Source organism: Heterodontus francisci, chromosome 12 (assembly GCF_036365525.1).
Source record: "Heterodontus francisci isolate sHetFra1 chromosome 12, sHetFra1.hap1, whole genome shotgun sequence".
Taxonomy (NCBI): Eukaryota; Metazoa; Chordata; class Chondrichthyes; order Heterodontiformes; family Heterodontidae; genus Heterodontus; species Heterodontus francisci.
Window position 1 is genome coordinate 88,302,518 of NC_090382.1, and position 23,558 is coordinate 88,326,075.

Genomic DNA, 23,558 nt, shown 5'->3' on the forward strand with positions numbered 1-23,558 from the left:
AATATTCCAAGTGTGGTCGAACCAGGGCCTTATAGAGCTGAAAGCTGAAAGAATGACTAAGTCCTATTTGGATTAGACTAGAACTGAGTTTAATGTGGTAGCATTTACACATTTACCAGTTGGAAAATAGTTCAAGAAATGAATGTGTCAATGCCTTTTTTTGTTTTAAGTGTCTTTAAGCTTCCGTACATTGTCACTACCTGCTTGGCAAATACCTTACCTAGACCTTCCAACTCACCAATTCCAGGGTAACGTTCCCTTTTCTGAACAATTGCTTGAATTTTTTATACAGGCGTTTATCTCATCATGTGCAACAGATTAAATGCACAGGGAGTGACACAAGAAAGAATGAGTTTCAAGAAAGAACCAGACAGGCTTTTTTAAAAATCAACAAATGGGATTCAAGATGATTAAAAATGCACCAAGGCAATCCCGTGAATATTTGATCTGGAAAGACAGACGGTCTTCTCCTGCCTGAAACTATTTGCAACTTTGTTCATGTTTTTGTTAACCTAAATAAATGAAGGGATTGTGACAGCTCTTGGGGGCTATAGAATCCTCTGAATACCCCACAAATCCGGTTACACGTCGCGCTTCCGCTATTTGGCTGAGTCTTTATCTTCCCCCTTACCACCACCGTGAAATTCACTCAGGTTTGAAGTAACCTGTGTATTCAGAAATTCCTTCGGGCTTTAGGACCCTGGTAGCATGGTTGAAACAGAGCGCATGCGTATCAGACGATGAACTGGACTTGGCTGATTTCCCTTCACTCTGTGGAACGGTCAGTAGATTTCAACTGGACAGTTTTCATCACAATGCTGACAGGATTATTATCTGGGACAAGGCCGACCTCTGAGCAGACCCAAATTACCATTTTTAAAACATTACAATAAAGCAGCAAACCATTAGTTTTTGTGATGTGCAGTTGTATTTATCTCAAGTGACATGTTGTGATTTCAAATCAGCTGTACCAAACGTATTTCAAGCAATAACTAGGATTCAGTGGGAGAGTGTTCTTTTCCTCACGAAGAACTTATGATAATCGCTTTAAATATGCCCAATATTACTTACTGTTCGAATCCAACACGGATATGAATGTGTAGATTTACATATGTATGTGTGACTGAAATTACAATTTTCAACACACACAGATCAATCTATTAAAGCTTAAGGTTACTATAAATTAAGTGGGTCTGATATTCACCAAACAGCAATAGATTAACAGCGAAGACTACAAGTTAAATTGTGCGGTGTAAATGGAAAATCTACGTTTGGCGGCGGATTGGTTCTCAACGTGTTTACGTTCAGTAAGGTTACCACCTCCCTCCCTCACTCAAAAACAGAGAAAAAAAAATCTGCCTGATTTGAAGTCACGGCTTATTTCACATCCGGTTTACAGACGAGCACATTAGTATTGACTCGGTAGAGTAAAGCTTCCTGGAACCTGCAGTTCTTCCATCCTGTAGATTCAGTGTAAATGAAATAATCCGCCGCTTCTCCTATACATACAAGAAGGCAGCGAGACTGTGACGGCTCCCGCAGGGGAATGCTGATCACAGCCTGGAGAGATCGGATCGTGTATCTGCTGCTTCTGATTCAGACGTTGGTCCCCCCTTAAAAAAATAGAGAGCAGAGAAAGAAAAGCCATCAAGCAGCGAGACCTGTGCATCTTGCATTTGAACTCAGCAGATTAGGAACTGGGTAGAGAAGTTTACCCGCTCCCCAGTGTTCTAAGGTGAGAAGCGCCGATTCCAATGCTGGAAAGAAGCCACATTGATTTGACGTTTAAAATGATGCTTAAGCTCTGTTGTTTTGTCGCTGCATTCGATGATTTTTGTGTTTTGCAGTCAAATTCGTAATTTACACTTTAAACTTTCCGAGTCGATAACCATTGTTATTTTAAGAAAGCGTATATTCCAATCGACCTCTGTAGCTATTTAACCCATTCAGCACCGCCGGGTGTAACGCACGTTAGCCTGAATGCCCTACAAGACCGCTCTTTGGGTTGTGTTTGAATATTTAGGCGCTGCATTGTACATACCGTGTATTCTGTTCCATTCTCTATCTAACCCTCTCTGCAAGATACAGTAGTGCTTTGAATAGCGTTGATTTTGCAGAGCCAGATGCCGCATCTACTTTACGGTTAGAAATTTCGTTGCATATTCAGCTGGTATCGGATCGGATCCATTTAGATACACTGACTGTTAAAATGATTTTAATGTATATCTATCTATATATCTATATATATATGCTGTTTCAAAGTGATATTTATGTGCTGCTTGACCATATACCTAATAGACATTAATCTGTTTGCATTGAGATCTATAATGTGCATTAAGGATTTGGTAGCGATGTAAAAGGTTTATAATTTGCGGTGGAGAATGCGCCCTTTCAATTGTTTCTTTTAATATTTTAATGATGTGGCGCAACCAGAAACAACTCACCTCAGTCAGGTGTTTTGTGTGTTAATAGGCACATGTCTTAATCAGAGTAAGACGATTGTGTTATTGTGGCTGCATCAAACGGCCGTATAAAGTAAGGCTGCCGAATGCAACAAGGTTAACTCGGCGTTTTTTATTCGACCATCTGGGTTGCCCTTGTCCTCCTCCCACTAACCTGACGCCTGTATTATATATAGGTACATATGCATATTTTTAAAAAATAATTCTATGGGCGAACCTACACAGGTTTGCGCCATTCTCCCCGCCTATAGTACTCTCGGCAGTCTTGTGAATACCTCGATACATATTTTAAAACGTGGCTTCTGAATATTCATTTCAAACAGCAAGTGAATGTTCCAAAGCGATATATCCTTTTCATTTGGCGGTTACCTGTAGACGCAGAACAGTAACTTTATATGTTTGTGTGTATTCGTTGTTTATATATTTATTTATATATAATTTATTTATTAGAGTGCTTGCTTTGTGGACCTGCCATGGAGCGAGTTACTGCTCTCAATAGCTGCGTATCAGCGACATTCTGCTTTCTCTTCCTAAACGCGGCGTTTCGCCCAAGGTGAGCAGCCTCTTTAGTTGCTCTCTCCGTCCTGTGAACTTACCGATCGTAAATGAGTTCGAATGAATGCTGCTCTTTCTATCTTTAGCGATAATGATAACCATTTGTCATTTCAGGATAGTGGCGCCACCCTAAATAATGTGTTAGATCCGAGTTACAGAGGTTTTGTTCGGGTGGGAAGGAGAGGAAAAAAGAGATGCAATTATTTCCATAAACTCCCTGTATAAAAAGGTGGACTCCTGAAAACGACAGTGTAATATTTCACATCCAAGTGATGCAACAGTCGAAGTACATCATTAACATGTTAACAAGAGATAGATGTATCGCATTGGTGTTATTAAATAGCGTGGTGTATAACTGTTCCGCACATTAAGGTAGGAGGTAGAAAATCAGAGTTGTAACTAGCTAGTATTTCCTTCTCTTAAAACCAGTCAACCATTTTAGCACCTGAAGAAGGGATTTACAATATCTGGAAACTTCGAATAAGAATCATGAAATGTTGATCAAATACACCCTGCCATTGGTAATTGTCTAATTGAACGTGGCTGAGAAAATGTTTGTGGCCCTTCATGCACGAATAAATGGAAGTTCCCGTAACAAACTTTCTAAAGGAGTTAAGCAACTCACACTTGTTATGTTGACTGCCAGTTGTTTTGGCTCTCTCTATATCCACTTTCCCTCCCAACCCCACCCAACCCAACCCACACACACTCCCAGCTGTCGCTCTGATGTCGGTGTGCTGAACTTTAATATCAGTCTGAAGTAAATGAACGATTCGCTTTTTTTGTAACTGAATGGGACTTTAAGCAATAATTTATATTGAGGCTTTACTGCGATGCCAGTATTCCCATGGCCTGTAGATGGAGTTGGTGTACAGTATTCCACAAAAGAAGGCCTTTCTAGAGTGTAAAAAATTCATTGCAACCCATAATCCAGATCAGATTAGATCTCCTTCCGCACTTCAATAAAAGTGAAGTATCAGCTCAAGGCACAAAATAGAGCCTACAGACTCGCCAGTGACAGTTCTGAGACTGCGGAACGTCAGCATCCGCACTAAACGATTCGATTCATTGGGTCGTTGCTTCAGTATCTCAGTTTTTGTTTAGTTTGTCCGTGTACAATTCATAAAACAATCGTGCATTCTAAAACAGGGCATGTGACTTGCAAAATGAGACGCGTGAATCTTTCCCCTTGTGAAAGGTCATTTGATTGGTCACAGCTGCTCTTCCATCACTGTTTCTGAACACTGACAGGTCAATGCATAATATGCATAAATAACACTAACCTACACCAGTTATTGGATTCTATTCACTTTTTAATGTGACAATATGGCGATTACACCCCGCTTAACCTTTCAAATTATGATAGACATAAAACGAGACTTATCTAAACCCACTTGCAAGCTGGAAAATTATTTGCAAACATACATTTCAATAAATACATAGTGTACAATATACACTACTATCAAGGCGTAATACGTGCTATGAATTTGTAGCTTCTCTCCATTTTTAACATGTCTATCTGTATTGTCTTGAAAATGCTAATTTTTCATATCCTACAATTAGTTGGAATAGGTTCTTATTACTCTCCATTTTATATCAATCATTTCCAAATGCAAACAGATTTGATCCATTAACTGGTGATTTAACATTTCCGGCGATTACTACAAAATAAACCTCACTGCAGCTAGCAAACTATTGTTGACCCTCCCAAAAGTTTGTGAATAAATTTTCTTCTTAAATTTAAGAGAAGTCACGGGTAAGATTTATACAGAAGCAAAGTACTGCGGATGCTGGAACTCTGAAACAAGAGGAGAAAATGCTGGAAATACTGAAACGTTAACTCTGTTTCTGTCTTCAAAGATGCTGCCTGACTTGCTGAGTATTTCCAGCATTTTCTGTTTTTGTTTAAGATTATACAGACTTGATCACAGAAAATAGACTGGTAGTGTAGAATGGGTGCTGCATCGTCAGAGCATCTCTCTTTATGATGAGATATTAAACCATTGTGTGCTCTTAAGTGGATCCCACTATTTGAAGAGGGGCAGGGGAATTATTCCTATGTCCTGATCAAGATTTATCCCTAAACCAACACCTAACACAGATGGTTTGGTTATTTGCTGCATCTCTATTTGTGGGACCTTGCTGTGCCAAAATTGGTTCAATAGGTTTCATACACCAGAACAGCCACTAAACTTAAAGTACTTAATTAGCTGTAAAGTACGTTGGGAGGTTTGAGATCATGCAAGACAAAGAGAAAAGCAAATTCTTTCTACAGTAGGTATGAGAAGCAATCACTGATTTAAAGAGAAGATACATTTTTATTAGGAATCCAACTACAGCTCCTGCCAAAGGCTGGGACACTGAAGCAAGTTTCTTGTTTCTTTCAGTGTTTAGTTTTTGTTTTGCTGGGAAATTGTGTCAGTTGCGATTTTAAAAAGTCTAGCGCTCAAAAATTGGGAAATATGCATGTTCATGTGTTGGAGCAAAACTATTTACATGGCATTTTCGAATATAACAATACTAAGGATGATGAAAATATGATCTAAATTAGAGAAAGGGCCCTTTATTATGAAACTACAATTGAAGTGGGTGTGAGATTTCTAAAAAATATATAAAAACACATTGTTAGCTTTAAACAGTCTTTTCATTACTTTTTCCAATTACATTCAGTATCTTCATAGGTGATGCTTTTTTTAAAACCAAGAAGCAAACCAGAATTAATTCCAAAAAATATTTCCGCTCCCTATATGTCTCAGTTCCATCTTTATTTGCATATCTAGTGCCTTTCACGACCCCAAGACATCCTAAAGCGCGTTACAGCCAATGAAGTACTTTCGAAGTGTAGTCAGAGTTGCAATGTAGTAAATAGCAGTGTTTGATGCATCTTTCGGGGATCCTGCCTTTGAAAATGTTAATGTTCGAAAGTGATTTTTATTAAAATCATTATCTTAATGGGTGAAGATATACAATAAATACAAATATCACCATTAGTCCCCCCCACCCCCCAAAAAAACCTATTTTTCACGATCAATCGCATCTAAAATGTGTTATCTTCACATTTCTTCGTCTCTAAAATGCAAAGGTGTGGCATTGTCTTTTGTTAAGATTTTGATGATTTTAACTCCTTGGCAAAGCAACGTAACAACTACATGAGCAGGGCTCCAAAATTTGATTTTAGTATATGATAGATTTTTCTCGATATGCAACCATGTGGTAACTAGTGACTAATAGTGACGTGCATAGTCTTCTGGGGTTTCTATTTGCATGGTATCTTCCAATATGGCAGATTTTAGGAAAGAAGGTAAGGTCATGGAGGATCCAAGAGTGTTTAATTCCATGTATCTGGTTCTTGTCTTTTTCCCTTTCTTAGCTTGGGAATGTCTGATGAAGCCAAGAACAACATCACAATCTTCACAAGAATCCTTGATAGTCTTCTGGATGGATATGACAACCGTTTGAGACCAGGCTTGGGAGGTCTGTAAAGGGGTGCAGTAACTGAGACAGATACGCACAGGAATTCTGTTATGTGCAGTATATGGAGGCAGCACAATTTGGTAGTAAGATGCAGCATATCAATGCTAGCTACTTTGCAAATAACAAGCTCAATCGCACAAGAGCTAGTTACTGAGTGTTGAAGACATCAGGAATAATAACTCAAGTACTTTCTACTGCCAGGAATTGCTATACCATTGTTGGGTATTATCTCTTTCAGGAGTGTGATAAAAGTTATAATTGTGGAGAACTACGGCAGATGAAGTTCGACGTAGTAAGTGTAAGGTATGACGTATGTAGGAAGAAAATGGGTGGCGCAGAACTGGATAATGGATGAAATAAGAGATTTAACAGTGGTGGCAAACTTCATCCTTAACATGTCCCGAGATCTCGGAGTAACAATGAACAAGTAAATAAAACCATGCATTATATTACTTAATCAAAAGCGTACAAGTCAGAGGATGCTATGCCAAAACCATACAGTGCTTCGGTCTGTCCTCACCTTCAGTACTATGTTCCTTTTTGGTTAATCACATACATGGGATATGCTGGAAGAACATTCACAAGGCTAATCCCTAGTACCAGAGGATTAAGTTACAAGGAAAGACTGGAGAAAGCTGGATACTTCACTTTTGAAAGATGGTGACAGAGAAGCGACATTACATATGTATGTCATATTACATGGTCTAAACTAGTAAACCAGAGCACAGCTTGAAATGGTTAATTAAAAACAGGACGGGGACGCACTGGGCTAATACAGCGAGAAACACATTTGAGAGTGAATTTCACACATCTGTTATCACTTTAGTGTCGTACTTTTTGTTCAATCATTAGGTTTCTAACCAGAGGAATTTGCGTTGCTCAAAATAGCTGAAAATAGCTTAAATTATCCTCAATCTTTTCAAAACAGTCAGGAAAATAAATGAGAATTGATTGTTTAAAGTATCAATTCGTTTTTGGTATAATTGGGTGTAGGTACAGGTGTGTCTATTTTATTGAATATTTAATTTTAAATGCAAATCTCATGTTCAATACATGTATTTAATTGCATAAATAGTGCCACTGACCTGTGTAATTCCAAAGTCTGTGATCTAGAACTACATAAAATTTACAGCACAGAAATGGGCCATTCTGCCTTATAGGTCTATGCAGGTTTTTATGCTCCATACCAGCCTCCTCCCACTCTGCTTCACCTAACCCTATGAGCGTATCCTTTTATTCCTTTCTCCCTCCAGTATTTATTTGGCTTCCCCTTAAATGCATCTATGGTATCCGCCTCAACCATTCCATGCGGTAGCAAGTTCCACAGTCTGGGTAAAGAAGCTTCTTCTGAGTTCCAAGTGGAAACACCTCTATTCTCTAAAGTCCTCTATTAGGTCATCCCTTAGCCTTTTTTCTGGAGAAGAGTCCCCCTTAATATTTTAAATACTTTAAATAGTTGGACACATTTTCACTTTGCAAAACTGTGGGTATACAAGGATTGCTGTTCAATCGCCACTCCTAACTTCAATTTTGAAAACAATTATTAACATGCTTAATAATTTCGAGAGAGGATGTGAAATGATTGATGATCATCATTGTTTAAAGTATTTTTAAAAGCACAGAAATAAGGAACGTTTGAAAATTTCGTGATTAATCCGAAATAGCCTTTGAAAAGTAATAAAATTTCCTGTCTGGGATAGACTTGCTGGCAGCTTGAAGTAGACAGAAATTTTGATGGACAATAACTACCCTTTTTTGGTCCTTCATCAGAGCGTATAACACAAGTCAAGACTGATATCTACGTAACGAGTTTTGGGCCCGTCTCAGATACAGATATGGTAAGTGTCAATTTTTCTTGATTTGTAATATAAAAAAACACTGCTGTCAATCAACAAAGCACGAATTGATTATGACGTTTTATTTCTCACTTATTAAACGGTTCAGAGTGGAACCTTTGAAAAAAATTGTTTCCAGTGCCGACCTTCGTAATATCCAATACCAGACGCAGCATTTATCAAATTCTCCTGATAGACATTATGAACAAGTGTAAACTGATGCAACGTGTCAGCTTTTAGGGAGAAATATGAGTTTATTTCCTATCTTTTCATAGATATATAATATGTCCTGCTGTTTCCAACAAGGACATAGGCAGTAGTCAATTGAATCCATGAAGCTAATGTTTTCAGTATTAATACATAAAACATTTAATGATTCAAATGCTGTCAAAAGATTCAGCGAGAAGCAATGAAATAGAGGATAAATAGGTGTCCTCAAAATTCAGAAACAATATCTTATTACGCAGTCTGCTCATGGTTATTATGGAAATTCATATGACTGACAGTGAATCATTTGTAAGTAACAGTTATGTTTCAATTATCAGGGTCTAACTTACGGTTATTATTTTTTCTCCTGTACTATTCAAATGCACCTCCGTGATAGCGATTGCATGAATGTAAAGATTTGGAATCTGTCCACTTCTGCAGGAATACACAATAGACGTGTTTTTTCGCCAGAGCTGGGAGGACGAAAGGTTGAAATTCAAAGGGCCCATGACTATTCTTCGTTTAAATAATTTGATGGCTAGCAGAATTTGGACCCCAGACACCTTTTTCCACAATGGGAAAAAATCAGTGGCGCATAACATGACCATGCCGAATAAATTGCTGAGGATAACTGAAGACGGAACGCTCTTATACACAATGAGGTGAGAGAAGGAACCTTTCTAACGTAACATTAACCTCTCGAAAACATTGTTGGCTGTTCTTTGGGACATACTTGATTAAATAAATAGATGCAGTTTCGTATGAAATTGAGAACATCCCGTTTGGTAGTTTTTTTTTCTATGTCCTTCTTTGGTATAGGTCCGGTAAATGCAAAGACTTCGGAGTGCCGTGGGAAGATCATAAAAACTAACATACAGATACTAATTATGTTTAATTGAAGCTATTTATGGATAATTAAAACCATTCCTTTTCATTACCTACGTTAAAACTAGACTCTAGTCATCTCTCTATTTGGTACCTGTTGCGACCCAGGTGGGAGGAGCGCACTGTTTTCCCGAGTTCCACTTCTACACAGGTCGCAACATATATTTAATTATTTACCCAGGTACCAATACTGTCAATCATAGATTCTCTTTTTATTCCAGAATAAAATACATCAACCAGGCTTCTGTATTAAACAACACAATTATCAGTTTATTGTAAAATAAGACTTAACCATTAATGAAGCAAAACATTAACACACAGATTGAAATATGAAAGTTCTCTTTTTACCTGAGCCCCTCACACACACACATACCCATTAGCCAAAATATAGAGAGTTTTTTCTTTAGAGCTTTGTTTAAAAAAAAGACAAAAAGGAATAATTTGGCCAAATACTGTCTCATTCCTGAAGAAAAAAGAAGATATGGAAAGATGTCAGTTGTCCCTTTTTTAGTTTGGCATCCCAAATAGGTGGCGATGGCTATCACTGTGATCTTTCTCTGGAGCAATTCATTCAGGCGGCATCGAGGATTTATCTGGCATGTTTTACCAGCGTCTCAAGAGAAATGCAGCAACGGGTTTCAAGCAGGCCTGTCAGGGCACATGGAGCATCAATTTCTCTACTTCTTGCACTCCCTTCAGAGTTTCTCAAAGAGATGGAACAACTGACATGATTTTCAAAGCGATGGAACAGGTCGAGCTGGGGTTTTGTTTTTAAACTCCAAATGACTTTCCAAAGTGAAACCAAAACAATATCTCAAGATTCAAACCTTCTGACCCCTATAAATCTTGATCTGTCACTTCTCTGTAAACATCTCCCCAAGGCAAAAAGCCCCTGCTGTGTATCTGAAGACAGGCGACATCCAATAAGGATTGCTTACAAACCAAGTCCTAATTACCTTCTGATTACCTTTGTTTAAAAAAAAACACGAAGTCCTGCATCTATGGAATCCTTTTCAGTTTTAAAACTCAAATCCTTAAAAAAAAGTAACAAAAAATTGAAGCACTTTTGTAAAATACCTGATTCTAGAGAACAATGCTCATCCCTCTAGTCTTGCAGCAGTAAATGTTTCTCTCCCACTATTTTCTTTCCCTACCATTGTTGAAGAATGATGTCTACCTGTAAAGAATCCTCTGTAAATCAACCACATTTCTTCTGGTTTGCCAGTGTTGAATGAATTCAAAATAACTAATTTAATAAGTAGAAAAATACTTCAATCTAAAGGGAAATTAATTCTATTAAATTGTCATCGGTTTCTTGATACACTTGCTGGCCACTTCCAGTTGCCCATTGTGAACTGCACTGAACTGTTGCTTGGTCAGTTTAGGAAAAGACATTTTAAAAGAGCATAGTGTTCTCTCAGCCTTCACCAACATTCTTCTAGCTATCAACATCCTCAAAACCAGATTAACAAGTAATTGCCATCTGTAAGGCATTGCTGTGCACAAAATGACTGCCACATTTACCCACACAATAACCGTGCAATTCATTCTATGTAAAGCTCTTTCGGATGTTTCTGAAAAATGTAGAGGATGTTATATAAGTGACATTTCTTTCTCTCCACCTCAGTGAAATTGTGGATATTAAATGCTATCCTCAGCTGCTCATGTCACTGGTGTGGAATGTTATGGTGCTTCATGGAAGTGCAGTTTCATACAATTGTCTACTCTTAAGCTGATCCATTTAAATTATGCTGTTATAAAGAATGAGAAGAGCTGTATTTTTTGAGACTCAGCAATATAGGATGTGAAGGGGTTTAGATATTAGAATTGTGTACAGAAAAAATACTCAAGGAGGGGTCTTTTCATTTGATATTACTTAATGGGTATACATTGGATGCAAACTGGAATTCACGGTGATAATATTTAGGAATGAATTTTGTAAATGTGAATTTCATATAATAGGCATTGAGGGATTGCTTCAAAGACTGATAGGCTGCAGTCTTAATTCCCTGATCCACTGAGCTCCTAATTTTAGGTGTGCTGCAAAGTCTTTGACACCTCCCTGCAGAGGACAGGAAAATTGATGCAAAGTCTTCACAATTTTCCTCTCTTATGCTTCCTAATGTCGTGTTAAGAGGGATATTGTAGGCAAATTGTGAATAGACTACCCTTATAAATTTGTATGTGGTGTTTGGAAGACTTGCATGGTTTTAAGCTAGCAATGTCAATACAAAGATGAGAACACAGTTTCAGAATTATTATCATATATCTGCTGTACTTATGTTATAAATTGTGTGGTGTTCCAAGTTTGTGGTTATGGAGGTCTATGTCTTGGTAGATATTGATGGTCTGTGTATCCTGGGTAGTTGATGTATGTTGTTGGTCATACTGAAGGGTTAGTAATTGTGATGAAGTCAATGCAAATTTCTCCATGATAATCCACAGCTAATTATCAGTATATATTTTGTAAGGTTTTTGAATATTTGGTGTTAGTTCCCTATGGGTAGGCAAAACATCCACTTGCTTTTATAACTCAGTGCAATCATAATAATGTGAGCTAGACTATGTAGGCAGACAAAGTGGTCATTGTTAAGATAAATGTTTATATACCCTCCAATCTGAATATTTTCTGTAAAGTAGCTTCTGATGGAATGTGTATTGCCAGGATTCTTCTCTATCATTATTACACCCTTAACAGAAACTAGGGGCAGATAACATATGGGCTTATGGGATAATATGAGTCAAAAACTTTAATTTAAGCATATCATATTGTAACATGATTTACTTTATTACTAATGCAGTATGTAAATATTGCTTCATGTGAGTTTCACTACATGCTTGTTTTAATGGATTGGGGAGGGGGTTTTGCAGGGGGTTGGGGGGAGGTGGGTTGGTGTGAAGGACTCCAAATGTTTTCTTGCTGAGTGTCCAAAGGATTCTTAATCCAGATCTACCAGAATGTTTTTAGATAATTTACAAAGTTAACCTTAATAATTTGCAACAAACACATTCTACTTCAAGATACATTCTGAAAGAAGCTTAAGAAATGCTGCAGTAGGAAGAATGGAAATAACAACAAGCAATATCTGATTCCTGGGGTGAAAACAAGGAGGCAGAATATTCACAGTGGCACATTCTTTCCCTAATACTGGTGTGAGTGCTGCAGAGGGGCTGCAAATTAGGTTGTGACCTGAATACATCTAGATCCCCAGAGTTTCCATTTGGCCTTCAAGGGGGGGAGCCTCCACCTACTCTAAACAAGGCTATTGACATAGGATCGAGGAGCTTAGGAATGGAACTCTCTAATTTGGGAGTTCCCAGATTCCCAACCTCTGGCATGCCTGGTGAAAGTAAGAGTACCAGAATGTTGACTGGCAGATGCAGGCCTAGCCGGGGCCATAGCCTGGATGTTTGAAGAGGAGACGCTATTTTTTCTGATGGTTAATTATTAGACAGAATTCTTCCAGAGAGAGCCATAGGGCTAGCTCCAATCTTTATTTCTGGGACTGGAAATCCAGCTTGCCATTCCAGTGGTTATGACAGAACATCCTCTGATCCTGAAATAGCCTCTCACAATTCCATGAGATAATAAGGTAACGATGGACCATCTTTTGTCCCAGAAAAGTCTGCTAAGGTCAACACAGAGGTTCCTGCCAGGTACGCTTCTAGGCTGGAATTTTGTTGAGCTCCCAACGTTGGGCTCTGTGGCGGGGGGGCCCGGAAGATCAGAATGGCAGTGGCCCGCCACTGAGCCCAATGCTGGCATTGCCGGGCCTGATCCTAGTCCTCCCGGCAGCGGCGAGGCTCCGTGGTGGCTCCTCCGCTGCTCGGCAACGGGATGCAACGTTAAATATTTAAATAAAGGAAATGAATACATTTAAATACCATTCATTGCGATCTTACCGGCTGTCCGGGATCTTCTGTGCAACAGATGGCACTCATGTGCCTTCACTTTCCCATCCAGGGAAAGCTGGCACCACTGAAGTGGGGAAGAAGGGAACTTAGGATTTTTAATGAAGTTGGTGGGGGGGAATGGGGTCAACTCTGCATTTCCAGTGCAGTTGGGTGGGAAGGGGTGACCTCTGCACTTTGTGCATTGGGCAGGGGGAGAGGTCAAATCTTCAATGTAAGTGTTTTGACGGGGGGAAATGAGGCTCCATTTATTTTCGTTATATTGTGGGGGGACAGGTCAAAAGTTTATTCACAGTGTCCTGGGGGGATGGGTATGGGATTCAACTCTGTAGTTCTGTGCAGTTCTGGCTGCCCTTTAAAAATGGCACCGGCGTCTGCGCAGAGGCAGCTGATGGCATTCACAGTGTCACTAAGGTTGCCCCCGCCACATGATTGGTGGGGGTGGCCCGCCTGCAAGATCATGCGACAGGAGAATAAAATTCAGCCCCTTGTGTAAGTTTCTGGAACACTGCCACAAACCTGTAAAAGGTTGATTCGATGAATTATTGTTGTCTGGAAATAGAAATTCTGTCCCCTTTTATGACTAATTTGCCTGTATCTAAGATGACTGTACTGGTGATATTTCTAGAAGAGAACAGGTTTTAGGAGAAGGTTAATCGACTTGTTTATTTTTATAATTGTTGCCAGGAACTTAATGTCGCAAGCATTTCTTGTGTTGGTGATAGGCAAAATAATAGATGGAGAAAATGGTTGTCAAAAGATGTTTCCTGTACAAGTTCGATAAGTTCTGAAAATGAAACTAAGATACCCTAATATTAGAAAAATTGAAATGGAAAAAATGATTATTGATGTGAAGTGCTTGGTTTCAGTATGATTCCACAGCTAGACACAACAGAAATCTAAATAAAACTAGATTTTATTTAAAGTGGGCCCAACACAAAAACTATACTTGACGTCTACTTCGAAATCAAAAATACAGTATACGTGTCATTAAAGCTGAAACTGGCAAATGTGTCGCATAGGAGCAACTCCTCCAATTTTTCACTATTTGCATCTTATCCTCTACTAAGGCTATCTTATTTGCATTGACTTGCCCAATATATTGATTTCAAAATCTGCATCCTCTTTAAGCGAATCCCACGCTTCCTCTGCAACCCCTTTCGAGTCCTGAAACCCATCTTTTTTATTTGTTTATGGAGATGTAGGCATCACTGGCCAAGCCAGCATTTATTGCCCATCCCTCATTGCCCATGAGAAGGCGGTGGTGAGATGCCTTCTTGAAACGCTGCAGTCCATGAGGGGTAGGTACACCCACAGTGCTGTTAGGAAGGGAGTTCCAGGATTTCGACCCAGCAACAGTGAAGAAACGACGATATAGTTCCAAGTCAGGATGGTGTGTGACTTGGAGGGGAACTTGCAGGTGGTGGTGCTCCCATGCCCTTGTCATTCTAGAGGGTAAAGGGATTGGAAGATGCTGTCTAAGGAGCCTTGGTGAGTTACTGCAGTGCATCTTGTGGATGGTACACACTGCTGCCACTATGCATCGGTGGTGGAGGGAGTGAATGTTTGTGGATGGGGTGCCAATCAAGTGGGCTGCTTTGTCCTGGATGGTGTCGAGCGTCTTGAGTGATGTTGGAGCTACGCCCATCCAGGGAAGTGGAGAATATTCCATCACACTCATTTGTGCCTTGTAGATGGTGGACAGGCTTTGGGGAGACAGGAGGTGAGTTACTTGCACCCTCTTGCACTCTCTTCTATTGTAAAACTCTCCGACTTGTGCATTCTCCAGTGCTGCTCACCATTGGAGGCAGAGTCTTCAATGATTATGCCCCTGAGCAATGGAATTCTCTCCTAAAATCCTCCACCTTGCTACATTTTGCCTCACTTTAAAAAGCCTCCTTTAAAAGCTACCTTTCCAACTATGGGCTGAATTTTTAAAGCCCGATGTCGATGGCGGCCCGCCTGTGCAGGCCACACACCAAAGAGCTGCTGCAATCTCAAATGCGGCGGCTCATTTAAACTTTCTGCACACCTTTATCTGGTGGAAGGGGCCAGAATGTCTGTCACCAGCAATAGCGCCAATAGTGCCTGTGTGCGGGCGTTGGCTCCATTTTTAAAGCCCAGCTGGCATATTTAATGTTTTAAAGAAATATTCCCCCAAAATTAAATGAATATATTTCTTATGCTCCTTTCTCACTCCGCAGTAACAATCACAATAAGTATTTGCCCTTCCACTCTCCTCCCCGCCCCCCCCAACAAAACACTGATCCCTTATATCTGACCTTTCCCCCAAACTGCGCAAAGTTTAAGGTTCAAACCTTTCCACCATTCCCTACACCCATTGGGCTGAATTTTACCAGCCCCTCGATGCTGCGGATCACGGCGCTGGGGCGGGTAAAATGCTGTGGGAAGAGGCCCGCCTCGATCTGTGACATCAAGAAGGACCCGCCGCATATTACCAGCAGCGGCGGGACCTCGGTGCGGCCCCCCCACCGCAGGGCGGCGGCACCAGAATTAGTATGTGGTAAAGAGTACTTACCTTTGGTGATTATGCAGCCTGCTGACTCTCCAGCGAAAAATCCAGAAATGTCAGTGAACGGGCGGCCATCACATGCCGTTACATTCACAAATTGAAAAGCCGGTGGATCCTCAGAGGCAGAAGTTGTCGCCAGTGAAGGTAAGTTCCGTTATCCAGGGGTCTTACTCTGCATTCTGGAAGGGAGGAGGTGGGGTTATCTGCAGGGGTATAACTCGGCATTCTTAAAGGGGGGGGGGGATACATGGGTCTCACTCTGCATTCTGAAAGGGAGGGGGTCTGGGATTACTGGGGGGGGGAAAGCTGTGCTGGCATGAAGGGAGGTACCGTGTACCAACCCTCCGTTAACAGTGTACGCTCTCTGTTTGTGAGGGACAATGGCACACTAGGCACCCTGTGTATGGGGACGGTGCCAGAAAGGGCAGGAGCCTTAAGGTCATCTGGATGGTGGGGACAATCAATTCAGTTCGTAGGATCTTGATGAGGTCATGCTGTGCCACTCTGAATGTTGGCCAAGATGAGCAATGCCATAGCTCGCCACATAGTTGATCCAGGAAAGCAGCTGATGTACCCGTCAACACCAATCCATGCCCTGTTAGGAACCTTCGAATACATGCAGGGTTCAACTTTATGTATCACATGGAAATAAATATGGGTCATCCTACATTGTGTGATCCTCTGCACGTGAGGATCCATATGCGCCAGAGGCAGTATCAACAGGCAGGTGCGATCCATGTAGAGGCCCCCGGTCGTAAGCAGCAGTCCCCAAGGGGAGCTCGCCATTATGATTGTCGTGCATCTACAGGCCCCACATGACATGCCATAGGATGTCAGAGGAGATTGCATCTCGAGAGAGGGTGGTGACACATCTCTGTGCCCTGCTGAAGGATGACCTGCAGCCCATGGGCTCCGGTCGACATTCCATGCCTTTGTTCCTTGTACTGGCAGCAGTTCTCAAGCTTGATGCCTCTGCAGCATTTTAAGGGCCCACCAGAGACCTTTGTGGACATCAGGTAGGTCACCAATGTCCTGCACCAGAGGGTCAGTGAGGATGTCTGCTTCAGCACGGACTCTCTCAGCCAGGCCCAGCGGGCCAGTGGTTCTGGCACCATTGCCGGAGAACCATAGGTTGTAATGTTCATAGACTGCACTCGTGGTCATCAGGCCGACTGCCAGGCTACCACCTGCAGACATCACCATTAAAGGAGCCCTCTCAATCTAGGTGAAGCTGGTATGTGAACACTGCGGCTGCTTGCAGCAAATGTGTGACCACTTCTCAGGCAGCTGCCATGACACCTGGGTCTTGCGGTCCTGGCCGCTACCGCTGTTCACTGAACTGGCTGAGATGGAGGGGTGGCTTCTTGGAGATGAGGGCTATTCTTTGCAGACCTGGCTCCCGACACTATTGAGAGACTCCACCACTGCTGCAGAGGAGAGATACAATGCCAGTTACCGAGCTACATAAGCCACCATCGAGCAGGAGATCAGCATGCTGAAAGAGCACCTCCAATGCCTGGATGGAAAGGGTGATGCCCTGTACTACAGGCTGAAAAGGTCAGCTCCTTTCTTTGCTGCTCTGTACAAGTACGCACCCAATAGGGGTCAGACCTGGCATGATGAGGAGAGATGTCAACAGGATTCCATCTCGGATGATGAAGACACTGAGGACCTACAACATGAAAGACACATGGGAGGGCAGATGGCACCCAGGCTCTGCATGCAGGGCTAGCGGTGAGGGAGGGACGTATGGAAGTGGCTTATCAGACAAAGGCTGTCTGCTCCATAAGAACAGACGAGTTCTGCAAGCCACACTTCACCCTCGCTCACCTGCTGTGTACCTGTCCACATCTGCAGCATCCTCATGTAAACCATTAGAGGCAATAGCTGACTGAGTCAATGTCCATATCACTGAGTCTGTGGAGATGCTCGTGAGTAATGGTGGCATGGCAATGATATTGCATACAGAGCTCTCCTGCAGAGCCAACATTGCCAAGGGATGTGACATTGGCGCTACCTGCTTGCACACATCATTCACAGAGAGAAAAGGACACACATGTTGGAGAGGAACATTTACTGAATGACGTATATACATTGCTGTGACACCCATGCATTCCCATTTGTGTCAGTGTGTTCTCTTTAGATGCTTGCAGGTGCCCCTTCTCGGTGCAATCTCTGCGCTAGCAGCCTGACTGGAGGCTGCAGTTCAGATTGCCCTTTGGCTGTGGATGACTTCAGCGGTCGTCCTCTGCGCACACGAGACCTGGAGGGCCCCGGCTGGCTGGGAGGATCCTGCGTCATCACAAGCTTCTCCTCAGGTATTACGGCTGCTGTGGCTTCACTCACAGGTGGAGGGGCCAGCATCCACATTGGGATCGCCTGGAGGGGGGACCCCAGATAAGGTCCACTGACTCGCCTCCTCCATCTCAGAGTTCATTGGAACACCTCTGCACTCCTGGGAGGGACCAGGAGCAGCAGCATTCTTTGTGCCTCTGGTCTTTCTTGTGCCTAGCCACTGCCCAATGGATGTGACGGTAGTGGCGAGGGATAGCAGGTGTGAGCCTATCATTTGATTCTGGGTCATCATGAGGGCCACCGCCGCCTCAATGGATGACGCCAGGCGCTCACATGCCTGTGACATGGCAGCAGTCATGGTGTGCATAGACTCACCTATCATCTGCTCAAGGCTGCGCATGGCCTATGGCATCTCCACCTGCAGTTGCCATAACTTTTCCAACAGCTCCAGCCTGCCCTGGTCTGTTGTCAGCAGAGGCTCACCAATAGCCTGGGGCTCAGCATGGGCCTGGCCACTCACGGGCCTCTGACTGTCAGGGGCCATCGCTGTCTCAGCCTCAGTCAGCTGCTCAGGTGCGTGTGCAGTGCTCTCTCCAGATTGTGACCCACACTCTAAGGCCGGACGGATACCCACTGAGGTGACAGTATCTGCGCTGGTGGAAGGTGCATTAGTGTCATGGACGGTGCTTCCTCGGAGTCTGGCTGTTCCTCTGAGGTGGCAGATGGCATGGGCCCAGTTGCGTTTGACCCTGTTCTTTCAGCTGGAATACACAATGGGAAAAGGACATTGTCAGTTCTGCTGTAACACATTTTACAATGTCAGCAACATCGCATTACCGAACCAACAGTACACAGTGCCCATCTTTAATATCAATTGAACGTCTGCTCACTTTGGAGCCCAATGTCAATCTGCCTGCTACCTTGACGCCAGCTGCAGGGCCTCCTCCTTGGCATTGGTCAGCCGGTTGGCAGGACCTCCCTGATGCAGGTGGACTTCCTAGAATTGTGGCCCGTCTTCGCCTGGAGGGGCAAGGGGGCTGATAGTAACAATGGCATGACAAAAGGGCGACACATGTCAAAAGACAGTTGCAGGCCACAAAGGTGGGGGGTTCTTGGTGTGCACCTCTGAGTGAGCCACTCATGTAGATGCCATTCCCTGAGCATCGGACAAGAGTAAGTTGTGCCATACATTGCACCATTCATGGCGCTTCTTCCCTCCCCGCCCAACCTACCTTTCTTTGGCACAGCAGTGGCACACATATGTCACTCTGTGTGGGTGCATCCAGTTTCAAAGGAGCCCTGATAGACATTGGTACTTACTCTTGCACTGCTTAGCAGGTCATTCATTCTTTTTCGGCACTGCAGTCGCCCCGGATGGCACCACGGCTGCTCACCTCATGAGCCACCTCCAGCTAGGCTGTCTTGATCAGGCGAGAGGGCCTCTTCATGCTATTGCTGAGGAAGAGGACCTCCTGCCTTGTGCGCACAGCCTGGGGAAGGGCGGTCAGGAAGGCATCACTGAACTGTGGTGCCTCCCTGTGACGCTGCTGTGTCTCCATCACTTTGTATCCCTTTACTCTGTAACACAGTGTCCACTAGTCTTCCTTGGTGCAAGCACAGCTGCAGTACTGGCAGCCCTTTAAATATGGCCCCAGCACATGACTCGCAGCTGTGCCGGCGTGCAGCACAGAGCTGGCAGTCCCGTTCCTCCCGTGTAACATGGGCGGGGGGGTGGGGGGCGGCGGCGTGTGGCCTCTATTGAAATGAGCCCCCGCGAATAACATCGCAGGGGCTTGGCGGCGGCCGGCGGATTCGGATGCGTCGCTGAATTCAAAGGGCGACGCCGCAGAGTGCGGCGTCCCATTAAAGTTTCGCCCATTAAGTGTATTTGACCCCATCCTGCCCCCCAATGCACTGATAAACGTACCTCGTCCCATCTCCCCACCAGTGTTACGCCTCGTTTCTCCAGACAGGGATATGAAGGCACGGGAACACCGGCTGCCCGTGGCGAAGATTGCGGCAGGCCCTCAAGATCTCAGGTAAGTTTATTTGAATGTATTAATTTTATTCATTTAACTATGTTAACTGTGGTCCTGTTGCCCAGCGGCGGGGGATGGAGGGGGTCCACCATGGAGCCTTGGCAGTGCCGGGAGGATCTGGCCGGGTCCTCCCGGCGTCAAGGTCCAGGGTGGGCCTCATCCAGAGCCATCTTCAGGCTCGCCCTCCACAGATCACGACGTCGAGGGCTTTCTAAAATCCAGCCCTCTATCTTAGGCCACCCTCCCTACCTTCTGTTCAGTGTTGTTTTCTCAACCTCTTGTGAAGTGCCTTGTTTTTTTTGCAATATTACATTATTTTTTCCTGTAATCGTCTGACAGAATTTCATATACTCTTAGAATGAATGCCCACTTAAAATGCAGCATATTGCTGGAAAGACCTTCTGAGAAACCTGGACAAAAGTAACTGGAAAAATCCATTAGAGACAAATTTCAATGTCTAGTGATTAACTCACCTCCTGACTCTGCAAAGCCTGTCCACCATCTGCAAGATACAAGGCACTCACCAGCCTGACTTAGAATTTTATCACCATTCCTCCATTGTCACTGGGTCAAAATCCTGGAACTCCTTCCCTAACAGCACTGTGGGTGTAGCTATATCACATGAGCTACAGTGATTCAAGAAGTCAGATCACCACGACCTTCTCAAGGGCAATAAGGGATGGGCAATAAATGCTGGCCTTGCCAGTGACACCCACATCCCAAGAACAAATAGAAAAAAAGTCAGGAATGTGATGAAATACTCTCGACTTGCCTGGATGAGTGCAGCTTCAAAAACACTCAAGAAGCTCGACACGATCTGGGACAAAGCAGCCCGCTTAATCGTTACCCATCTACTACCTTAAATGTTCAATCCCTCCACCATCAGCACACGGTGGCAGCAGTGTGTCCAATCTGTAAGATGCACTGCAGCAACTCGCCAAGTCTTTTTTGAAGGAACCTTCTGAACCCACAACCTTTACCACCTAGAGGAGCAAGGGCAGCAGGCGTGTAAAAGTACCACCACCTGCAATTTTTCCTCCAAGTCACACAACATCCTGATTTGGAACAATATTGCTATTCCTTTACAGCTGCTCAGAAACCTGGAACTCTGCTCCTAACATCACTGTGGATGTACCTACACCACATGGACTGCAACGGTTCAAGAAGGCCACCCTCTCTTGGGCAATTGGGGATGGGCAACAAATGCTGACCTCCAATGAAAGAATAAAAATCTGTGACTGATTAAGGAAAATACAATTTTAGTTACTTCATAAGTTTTAACTTTACACCTAACATTTGAAATAAAATATACAACTACATTTTAGCCCTACATACTTGGTATTACTTGGCACAAGATACACCTGCATGTGTTTTGGACCACCCAAGATCTGTAAATTCTGTGATGGAGTGCTAAACAGGTATAAAGGGGACTCTGGCTGTCCATATTGAACAAGACCATGCTGCATACTCTTAGTGTTTGCATTTTGACCCTGCATCTTGTGGAGTTGTGCTGAGACTGATAGAGATGTTATATCTTCAGCTGGAAAATGCATCTTTCTGATTTGAAAATGATCCAATTCCCCCTCAAATCAGCAGTGGTTACAAAGCAAGTGAAAGACAGCTCCAATAGATGTTGTGCTATAAGACATTATGCCATGCATTTTAAAAGGAGACCAAACTCATTCTTACCAAATCTCAGCCAATTTTTACCAATCAGTCAGTACATGCCTGTGAATAAAACTCATTGTGTGATAGTCAAATCTTTTCATTTGTGCATTCAGCGAGGCACAGCTGGTTCAACTGCATTCCCTGATATAAGCTCTCTGTTGTTCATTTATAACAATGTTTTTATTAACAGGTGCATGTTTACTATTTGATCTTTATGGTCTGTCTTAATGATGATTCATAATACTGTAATGTAGCCTAAGCCCACTAATCAGGAATAATTCACATTCAAAGCCCAGCGTAAAGTTATTTTATATTTGTTTCTGTATTCAAAAATGATCACCAATAGGAAGAATTAGATATATGCCAGATGATATATACAAAGCAATACGTGAAAGATACAATATCTTATCTGTTTTTAATACATGTAATATAAATTAGCTATGTGTTTATAGTAGAAGTGCATAAGATTATTTTTTCATTTCTATTGCACACAGCAATTTATATTCATGCAATCCTAAATTATATAATTCATATTGAGATGTATCCGTAAATATAATAGGCCACAATTTGTTGTCAAAATAATGGTGAGGTCAATAACACTCACTATTATTTATGCGCAAATGGTAAAAAAAGTTTAGGTGAGGGGCAGATGCGTGCTATCTAAAAATTGCTATCTGAGTGCGCTGCATCACAAAAAAAGCATCCTGTTCTCGGGCTCACCATTGAAATGGTGTGATGTTGCTGTATTTGTGCAGTGGATACGAACTAAACTTGCCACAGAAAGTTAAGTCTTGTCCATTTCAGACTAAATATCCTTTGAAGGACACATAAAGTATTAATTACTGCCAGTTAACCTCTCTGGCACTGCAAAGACTCTCATTCCTTCCAATGTTAATTGTTATTGGAAATTTTAAAAATGTAAAAGCTTTTAAATTTTCTTAACTGTTCCTTCCTGTCTTTTTTTGCTCTCGCTCACTCTCTCGCTCTCTCAATTCAATCTTCCATTCCCTCCCTTTATTTCTGTTTCTGCACCTGATTAGATATTGAATTCACCCATTCTAATTTATTCTGTCTTTTCAAACGTTGCACTGCTAACTTCACAATCCTTCAATCTAATTGGTTGAGGAGATACCCTGATGGTTGTCCTGTTCACTTAGGTCCCTCAGTACACCGTTGTCAGCTTGAACATTCAGCAATTTTGCACGCAAAAAAAATGCCTAACTGTGCAACGGCAAGTCTAACCAGTATCAGAACAGTTTGATGCCCTACCACAGCAAATTATGGCCAATTATATTTCCATTGTTATGACAGCACAGTACTAAAACAATGTGACCAAACAGCTTCAACTCATATTTTGGGGAAACAGCATCACAAAAATACTTAATTAAACTCAGTTTTGATTGAATATGAGGAAATATGAATGCAAATGCTTTAATTCATTAAGTACTTATAACTCAAATTAATATAGCCACTCCACATGACCTTGTTTCTATTTGTAACATAAAGAGGGGAGAGAAATTCATTTACATGGGGCTGGATTTTAATAGCGCACTGCAAATCACAGCAACGCGCTTTGAAGTTGGCGGGCTTCCAGCATGGAGCAGCAGCCGCTGAGGCCCCACGATATTACGCGTGGAGCCTTATTTAAATGGAGGGGGAAGAGCGACTGCCCCCAATGACGTAGAGGGGTGGC

The 23,558-nt window shown here is 42.5% G+C and overlaps 1 protein-coding gene across 2 annotated transcripts in view; it reads left to right on the forward strand.

Annotated features, from left to right (window-relative positions):
- The first annotated feature begins 1,481 nt into the window (after positions 1 to 1,481).
- Positions 1,482 to 23,558, forward strand: part of LOC137375979 (gamma-aminobutyric acid receptor subunit alpha-1-like) — a 58,574-nt gene continuing 36,497 nt past the window's right edge. The window contains exons 1-5 of one of the 2 annotated variants that reach the window (XM_068043812.1): positions 1,482 to 1,735; positions 2,913 to 3,015; positions 6,388 to 6,491; positions 8,262 to 8,329; positions 8,975 to 9,195. In XM_068043812.1, coding sequence (XP_067899913.1) covers positions 2,936 to 3,015; positions 6,388 to 6,491; positions 8,262 to 8,329; positions 8,975 to 9,195 — 473 coding nt within the window. In that variant the 5' untranslated portion in view covers positions 1,482 to 1,735; positions 2,913 to 2,935. The remainder of the gene's footprint in view (positions 1,736 to 2,912; positions 3,016 to 6,387; positions 6,492 to 8,261; positions 8,330 to 8,974; positions 9,196 to 23,558) is intronic. The other variant, XM_068043813.1, reaches the window with a different exon arrangement.